The sequence below is a fragment of the Lates calcarifer genome, unplaced genomic scaffold, assembly GCF_001640805.2.
Source record: "Lates calcarifer isolate ASB-BC8 unplaced genomic scaffold, TLL_Latcal_v3 _unitig_133_quiver_1341, whole genome shotgun sequence".
Classification (NCBI taxonomy): Eukaryota; Metazoa; Chordata; class Actinopteri; family Centropomidae; genus Lates; species Lates calcarifer.
In genome coordinates this window covers 23,510-32,245 of record NW_026115452.1, presented here as the reverse complement: position 1 = coordinate 32,245, position 8,736 = coordinate 23,510, and the positions used below count along the sequence as shown (strand labels likewise).

At 38.3% G+C, this 8,736-nt stretch overlaps 2 protein-coding genes across 2 annotated transcripts; one reads left to right on the top strand and one right to left on the bottom strand.

The window, feature by feature from the left end:
* Positions 1-1,381: 1,381 nt before the first annotated feature.
* On the top strand, positions 1,382-5,038 carry LOC108888388 (ribosome production factor 1). Its single transcript, XM_051067252.1, has 8 exons — positions 1,382-1,530; positions 1,679-1,759; positions 1,865-1,960; positions 2,521-2,674; positions 2,806-2,888; positions 3,419-3,600; positions 3,736-3,862; positions 4,339-5,038. The coding sequence occupies exons 1-8, from the start codon at positions 1,480-1,482 to the stop codon at positions 4,378-4,380; spliced, it is 816 nt and encodes a 271-aa protein (XP_050923209.1). The 5' UTR covers positions 1,382-1,479; the 3' UTR covers positions 4,381-5,038.
* On the bottom strand, positions 4,994-6,795 carry LOC108888390 (guanine nucleotide-binding protein G(I)/G(S)/G(O) subunit gamma-5). Its single transcript, XM_018684376.2, has 3 exons — positions 6,583-6,795; positions 6,247-6,398; positions 4,994-5,344 (listed from the first exon to the last, which is right to left on the bottom strand). The coding sequence occupies exons 1-2, from the start codon at positions 6,661-6,663 to the stop codon at positions 6,273-6,275; spliced, it is 207 nt and encodes a 68-aa protein (XP_018539892.1). The 5' UTR covers positions 6,664-6,795; the 3' UTR covers positions 4,994-5,344; positions 6,247-6,272.
* Between the last annotated feature and the right edge of the window lie 1,941 nt (positions 6,796-8,736).

Here is an 8,736-nt window from a genome sequence, read left to right as displayed (position 1 = left end):
TACCAAGGGAATTGTGGTTATATGTTATGGATTAAATTACACTACCTAATAATATGTACAAATAAAGTCAAGAGTCGATTCATTGATCAGCCAATTGACAGAAAATTGATTTTGAATGCAGTATTTATTCAGTGCGGTGTTCACTGTTGTAACCGCTGTTTCCCCTCCGCGCCACCAGGTGTCCCACATCTTTCATGTACGACCTCAAACCAGTCACCTCTCAGTCCCCGGATGTAAAGGCACGGATAGGAAGCCACCAGCACAGCACACGTGAAAACATCAAAAAACAGACAGCTGACACAAGATGGACATCACAGAGGTCCCCGTGAGTCAGGACAACAAAGGTAAGAAAAAAAAGAATAAGAAGCCGAAGAAGAAGGAGACTGTGAGCGAGAAGGGAAATGGAGAAGGCAGCGGAGCGGAGCAGAAAGAGGAGGCGAAGGCGGAAAGAGTGAGCAGCGACTGCCTTCCCCCCACCTTCAGTGTGTCCGAAATCAAGAACAAACAGCGAAGACACCTCATGTTCATGAAACTCAAGCAGGAAAAGACAGGTGAAGATTGTTTAAACGGTTTAAACGGGTTAGAGCTGTCTTGATTGTTCGTTGGGCTCTGTTGAGTCAGACTGTACACACTGCAGTGTCGTTTACTCTGTGTCCAGAAACCACACACGTCAGAAACCACAGCTTTTATAACTGATTAATCGTCAGTTTTTTTTTAAAGCAAAATGTTTTTTAAAAATCTGTTGACAGCAGATTCTGGTCTGACAGCAATACTCACTTTTCACAATTATATGGACTGATCACTTTGTCAGTTATAAAGGTCAGTAATACTCAGATGTTTTGATAATAAAAAATACATTTGAATGGTTGGTAATCCAGCTTTGGTCTAAGCTCCTCAGTGGAAAGTACTGTTTCTGTACTTAAGTGCAAATTTGAGAAAAAGCTTGAGAACCTCAATTTTATTCAACCTTAAACTTGTACTGCTCTAGTTTTTCATTGAACATTTCTAATAAAATGTATTTATCACCTGAAAGCATTTTAGTTAAAAAACTGGTCATTTAGATTAATAGATAATTATTGAAGACTACTTAATTATAGTTAGAATAACCTGCTAACGATACCTGTTTTAATCATTTGTCACACTCAATACTTTATTGAGTGGTATTGCTACTTTTATTTCATTTAAATATGATTCCATGATTGATGGGGTGGACAAAATATTAGAAACATCTCTCAGCATCATAGAAACTACAGTCTCCAGAATCATCACAAAGATGAATCTAGTGCTGAAGCATTGCAGACCTGTAGCCAGATAATGTTTAGTGTTATAACTTTATACATCACTGGTTATTCAGATCATTTTATGACAAAAAAAGCAGTTGGTTGATTAATTTATCAACTTTCATTGCCACAGTAAATATAAGTTAGAAGTCTTCTCCTTGAATCTCATATTTTTTCTGTCTTCGTGTTTCAGCAAAAGATGCAGTTGAAGAAAAAGAAGAAGAAAGAAAGGGAAGCTTTAGGTGACAAGGTGAGTCTGTGTCTTGTCCTGGATGTTGTTATCGTAAGTCAAAAACCGATTTTATCTTTTGGCTTTTGCCTTGAATGTTGAATTTTAAACAAGCAAATGATATTACTTTTGGACATTTACTTTTTAATTTATTGTGTCCCTTATGTAGGCACCACCAAAAGAGGTCCCTAAGACGATAGAAAACCAGAGGGTCTACGACGAGACAACAGTTGACCCAGAAGATGAGGAGGTGTGGATCAACTTTGGCCAAGCTTGTTCAAATGATCCCAGGTCATATTCGTAATGAATCTGTATGAATTTATATTTGTCTGTGTGTTTTTTCTATCATCTGCAGGTTGCATTTGACGAGGGAACTGATGAATTTTCTGCCTATTTCAATGGGCTCACAAACCCCAAAGTGCTCATCACAACATCAGACAGACCCAGGGGGTGAGTGGCTACTGCTCGGCATTTTACATATTAATAAGCTGTTTACATAGCATGAAAATGTCCCATTTACATACAGCCATGCATACCCCAGTTAACGTAAAACTGCCCCATGGCCCTATTTGAAAAGTTTGGCATTGTGTTGTTGATATCCAAGTCTCTCATAATGTTTAAAAATGGTAGTGAAATATGCTGTTTATATCATCTGTATTGAATTATAATGGAAAATAAAGTAATAGTGGAATATTAGTGTGTATGCAAATGTACTGATCGTTAGGCTCTCTTCTTTATTTCAGCCCCACTTCATGATTTAACCTGATATGACATTTTCTTGATTTAGAAATAATTAATAGTATTTAACTTGATCTGCCGTGTGTATCAGAATAAATTCTGCATGTTGGCATATTGCAGCAGGTAATAAAACATCTAAAGTGCCTGAAACTTTTGCACAGGACCGAATATTGTAATGGGCTTGATTATCCTGAGGTGTTAAACTGGAGTCTGCAGTGGCTTCATGGAAAACAGTCTCTCTCTCTGTTCAACACTCTGGTGTGTATCTTGCAGAGGACGGTGAGGTTTTGTGAGCAGCTGGCTACAGTTATCCCAAACGCCCATGTGTACTACAGAAGGGGCTTGGCCCTGAAGAGGATCATTCCCCAGTGCGTCGCCAGGAACTTCACCTACCTCATGGTCATCAACGAGGATCGTAAAGTGCCCAGTATCCTCAAAGTCAGCCATGTCAGGAGAGAGGAGGATGATGCAAAGAATTAGAGTTCTGTTTTGGCATTTTTTCTGAAGTGAGCTGTAGTTTTTCTGACTTTCCTCAGCTTCCTTAACTGCGGCTTGTAGATGGTATGGTTCTCTGTCACCTACCTGATGGGCCAACTGCACACTTCAAGATGAGCAGTGTTCGACTGCGGAAGGAGATGAAGGTAAGTACATAAATCCAGACTCTTTTCACTGTTAGTAATTCTGGTTAAATAAAGTTGAACATAGCAATACAGTACTATTAAAGGACCAGGATGTAGGTATTTAGTGGAATCTAGTTATGATGCAGACTGCAACCAACTAAATGCCCCTCCCTTTCCATGTGTGTAGGAGAAACCTCATAACATAAATGCAAAAGGCCCTCTCTAGAGCCAGTGTTTGATTTGTCTGTTCTTTAAATTTTTAAAACATCTGTCTTATAAGGAGATAATGTTGGTCCATAATGTGTTTAGCCATAGCTTAGCTTAAAGAGGTGCTTTTGAAGAACTCTCTGCTTTTTTATTTTCATTTCCATCTTTTAGCTTCTGTACTGGCAGTGTATTGTAACTAACTACACCAGACTTAATAGAGTACCCATCAACCCTGTTGTTTTGTCCCACCACTAATGAGTCACAAATTATTTTAAAGACACTGTTCAGGAGCGCCAATCTTAGCTGTTTTATCCCAACATTATTTTACCATTTCCTCTCTGCAGAGACGGGGTAAAGATCCCACAGAGCACTCTCCAGAAGTGATCCTAAACAACTTCACCACGCGCCTGGGCCACAGCATCGGTCGGCTGTTGGCCGCTCTCTTTCCACAAGACCCCCAGTTTGTGGGTCGACAGGTCGCCACCTTCCACAACCAGAGAGACTTCATCTTTTTCAGATTCCACAGGTGAATATTTGATGAGTGAAGTCTGACTTTAGCTTGATATGACGTCTCCTAATAAAACATAACTTTTGGTTTTTGAGAAGGTTTGGCTTAAATTCAGAGGGTCAGATAAACAATCGTTTGCATCTTTTTAAAAAGGTACATCTTCAAAAATGAGAAGAAAGTTGGCATTCAGGAGCTCGGACCTCGCTTCACCCTCAAACTTCGCTCTCTACAGAAAGGCACCTTCGACTCAAAGTTTGGAGAGTATGAGTGGGTCCTGAAGGTGAGTCTCAGTTTTTTCTTTTTTTTTCTCTTAAGATTTGTTAATAGACATATTTGTCAACATCATTGCTGTCGGTCAGAAACCATACGTGTCCCAAACTGTTCATTTTCAAGCAATGGGGAGAAAAGATTATTTATAATTTTTTTTTGTAAATAATTCAACATTGCAAGATTTAGTCACAAGCTCCTGTAAATACCTTTCACTGGTGAAATGTAATTGGTCATCCTTTACACAGCATTTGTTGGGTCTCTCTCTGTAAATATTATAATATAAAGAGAACGGTATAGACCTGCTCAGTATAAAAAGTGCCTTGAGATGACTTTTGTTGTGATTCAGCGCTATATAAAAAAAATTAATTGAATTGAATGTAAAGGATGACCAATAACAGCGAATTATGAGACTAGCTATATTGAACTCAGGCTCTTCTTGTAGTTGAAAAAAAGTGACTTAAAAAAATTAACTTTTTCTGTTTCCAGCGCCATGAGATGGACGCCTGCAGACGGAAGTTCCAGCTCTGAGCACATAACAGTGTTCCTCTGTGGTTATTAAGATATTACAGCTGTTTGTGGACTTGCACAAATGGACTTCATAGTGGATGTCCCAGACTCTTTGAGGATGACCAGTGGTCACAGTTAACACTTTGTCCTTTCAGCACAATTAGAGGTTTGATGCTGACAACTGGATTTTATGACATCACATCGCTGTTGATTCAGATTCTCCCTGAAAAACAACTTTTCTAAAGCTGCATATGCAAAACCTTTCGGAGACAGAGTATGAAACAGGAACCTGTGGCTTATGCCTGGACTTTTACCCTGTCTGTTTATTAGCAGACACTAGAGAGGAGACGTGCAGATGCTCCACATGAACCCCAACAACCTGAAAATCCTGACCTGTGCGTTTAAGGTGGAAGCTATATTGGCAGATGTACAGTTCAAAGCCCGCATAAATGTGGCTCCAGTTACAGCAGAAATTCAGACTGTGAGCTCTCTGTAAGTCATGTGAATCTGCCTTGGACACATACACCTGAGATGGGTAAATGGTTCAGATTGTGTCTACAGTGCAACTGCTTTTGTACGTGATGGGACTTGGAAATAATTACAGATGACACACTGAACACAGTTCACAGATGTCTACATGTGTGTATACTCATTTTAATAAAAGTTTAAAATGTGGAAATACCATTTATTTTCTTTTCCTCAAAATGAGTCATGAAAAAAATGTACAATTCAAAAGGCACGTGTGTGTTGATATGGATTAGTTATTTTAAAGCAAGTAGGTTAAGACATCTATTGTGCCACCTAAGCACCTGGAAATGTTTCTGTATGAGATTTTACAAAGGCAAAAAGTAAAAAAAAAAAAAAAAAAAAAAAAAAAAACTTTAAGTTAGTTTGTCCCCATATTCCCTAACACTCCTGAGACAATTCCAGTCCATGATGCAGGATCCTGCAGCCCAATTCCACAAGGCACCACAATGTCCAAAACCTGTAGAAAATGTAAATGCATTAGTTCAATTTATGGCTTTATACATGCCATTTGAGAGATGCTAAACTCCAGAGCTGAAATTTGTGAAAGCTAAATCTGTCTTATTAAGGTTATATCAGACATTACTGTAAACTATGACCTTATGGAAGCATTACACTTTTACTTAAATCCAATACAATTATATGATATATGATTAGAGTAAAGAATTCTCTCAAAATCCTGTTAAGTTTTTCAGACATGCCTATTCTAAACTCCACAAAGAGTGTGATGCTTTGTTGCTACATTGAAAGTTACATGACGTGCCTAAAATAAAAATAAAAAAATCACTAATTCCAATTCCCAAAAGTATCGATTAAGTTGGACTTCTAACGCCTAAATATTCAAACTTGTGCACCCAAGCATTGTTGAATCTTTCAAACTAAAGTCAAGATCCCAAAGATCAAGTACACCATATTTCACAGGGAAACGTGTATAAAACAATGCACAAGGCATGAAATATGTTGAAAAATGTTGGAACAAGCTGACAGATAAGGTATCAGGTGATACACTGTGGAGAGAAGATTTAGAAATTAACAGAGAAAATTTGTTGTAGGGGTTAAAGCAGTACATCCCCCCAGTGAAATGAATATCTGCATTCTTGACTGGTCAGACAATCAAGAAAATATATGGTAAATTAATCGATGAGATAAAACAGATTTTACGTATTTTTCTAATTTTTTTTCAGCGAATCAGACCATGAGATTTTATCGTAATTCATTAATGTGACTGTATCCAAATTGACAACTGAGTGTATAATGGTGTAACATTGACGGGCGAGACGATTCAGCATTGAGTATTTTTGCTTTTAATGCTTTCAGGAAATTTTGCTGATTATGGTAAGTATGGGTATCTGTTGTACTCACAGAGGTTGAGGGTCGGTGTGAGGGTGCTATAGGAAGGAGCAGACTTTCTGTGGTCTGAACGGGTTGTTGCTGGACGACATGCCGGTGAGCAGAGGGTCCTGCTGGGCATTCTGAAGGCAGAACTGCTGCAGGTCCGCGGCCGCCTGGGACACCTGTGGAAGACAACCGAGTCCAAGAAAGTTAGTCAGCGGTTATGGTACAGTGAGTTTTGTAACTTGAATAAATGTCGGACCCGTTGAGTGAGTGCCACCATCGGCAATAAAACAAGGAGAGAAACCCCGAGACAAGCGACCGTGAAACAACACACGCCCTAAAACTAACAATCTCAACCGTTACCTTGACTCTGTTAATTCCTGCTTCAAGGCGTAACTGTTGGACGATTTTCTTCATCGCTACGATGTTGGATGATCCCGACATTGTTGAGATTTGGAGAGACTTTCGCTCTAATAACGACGAATATGAAACTTAAAAAAAATTCTTCGGTGATGGTAGCTAGGTTGCTAACTACTTCTTCCTCAACAAAGAGTTTCCGGTTTTCTTTAGAGGCGTGTCGGCCGTTGCTGCCTTCAGGGGATATTCGTAAATTCGACTGTTTACTTTCGACTGTTTACTTTCGACCCTCTGTTATTTTGGCTGTAAATGACAACGCATTATAATATATACGTTTAAATGAAGGTAACCTTTACTAATTTTTTAAACTAAAATTTCAGAGCAGTGTAAAGAAAGTGCATAACAACGATAGCGTATTGCACTCATAAAAAACAAAAAAATTGAGACCTTACTTCGTAATCATGACTTAAATCATAATGAATGTCACATAATCTGTGTTCATGATAAACATTCTTAATTATGGGATACACTAGTCAAAATTACGAGATAAAGTTTCAATTTTTGTGAAATCAAGTCCTTGAATTTATGCAACAGGATTCAACTATAGACTGTATATAAGGGATTCAACAGGTGGAAATAGTAACTGCGAACCGAATTCTGACTGCAACCTGTGGGAGGCAGCAATGTGCCGCGAAGCATCAACTCAAGGAGAAGAGGAATCCTTCTCACAGGACCTCAAAATTCCTTTGAATTGTGTTGTCTGCGGTTTCTAACCTAAAATGCAAGACCCTGACCTAAAATCGCCGTCAACAATGTTGCATTTGTTAGTGACTTTGCTGTTGTGAACATTACTGCCGCTGCTCTAGAAACAGTGTGTATTCTGATGTATTCTAACCCTGGCCCTCTTCTAACCCTGTTGTGAATAAGATAGAGGACACAGTGTATTTAGCACAGAATACATGATTTTAGTGGTTAGTGAACCTATAGATTATGGAATACTAATCCGTCAATATGTATGCTCATTTTAAGTTTATTTGAATTCTGATAGTTACATGATTTTAAACTGAAATATTTTGAATCATTATATTATTTGGGGATACTTTTATCTTGATATAATACTATGATTGCTGCTTTATATGTTGTACCTTGTATGCAAAATGAGTTGGCAGTTACACTCTGTGTAAATAAAACCACAGAAGAACGTCCAAATTATTTTTCTGTTCCTTTATGTTTTCAGATCATAACCACCCTCTATTTCTTAAAATCTGTTCATCCTGAGTCCTGTGTGATTTGTGGATGCAACACAACCTTATTGCTACAAGCATTTAATCACAGTTAGTTGTTCTCTTTAGGCTGCCCTTGCTCTTCAAACAACGTTTTGTCTGTAGACTGGGCTCCCACAGTTAACCTCGGTTATCAGAGAGGTGAGCCCATGTCTGATGCATCATGTCTATGAGAGGAGAGGATGAAGTCCGGGGATGATCAACAAAGACATACAGATGGTGTAAAGACCTTGCTGGATCTCCATGTGTTAGCTAAGGTAAATTAATTGTATTAATAATATTCGATTGTTTGAACATTTATTGAGATGGAATGGTGTTTTGAAAGAGGAACAGTTCAAACATGTTAGAGTTGTGAATTAAATAGAGTCAGACTAAAATAGCTTCTTTGGTCTGTTGTTTACATGTTGTTTTCACTGTGAATTTTAGTGACTATGCTGCAAAGCAAGATGAGGTTTATCTGTGTGTGTGTGCTGGAGACGAGGGTTTCTGCCTTATTAAGGATGGAGATGGATGTTACCCCAGACAGGAGCTGTGCTGACTATTTCTACGTTCAGGCACAACTTCTCAATGTGGATGCTTAGTATTGCAATTTTGTGGAGTGGAACTATGATGACATTTTTGTTTTTGTGATGTGATTCACAAAGTTGAGATTGTTATTTTGGAACATTATACTTCCAGAAGTGTTGGGACAGCAAGTTTCAAAAAAATATGTTGACATGTCAGCTCAGGCTCTAGATTTGCAGATTAAAAAAAAGATGACTAACATGAATGTATTTCTTTTTGGCAATTGGATGTCTGTTGAGAAGATTAAGTGATACAACAAAGGTATTAGTCTTTTATTCACAATAACCTAAACAGTATACAACATTTCAGACCT

Bases quoted from the DNA above. Each gene is read 5' to 3' on its own strand.
- LOC108888388 (XM_051067252.1), top strand. From the start codon at position 1,480: ATGCAGTTGAAGAAAAAGAAGAAGAAAGAAAGGGAAGCTTTAGGTGAC. The intron at 1,760-1,864 runs GTGTGGATCAAC...TATCATCTGCAG, and splicing joins TTGACCCAGAAGATGAGGAG to GTTGCATTTGACGAGGGAAC. The intron at 2,889-3,418 runs GTAAGTACATAA...TCCTCTCTGCAG, and splicing joins GACTGCGGAAGGAGATGAAG to AGACGGGGTAAAGATCCCAC.
- LOC108888390 (XM_018684376.2), bottom strand. From the start codon at position 6,663: ATGTCGGGATCATCCAACATCGTAGCGATGAAGAAAATCGTCCAACAG. The intron at 6,399-6,582 runs GTAACGGTTGAG...TGTCTTCCACAG, and splicing joins CAGGAATTAACAGAGTCAAG to GTGTCCCAGGCGGCCGCGGA.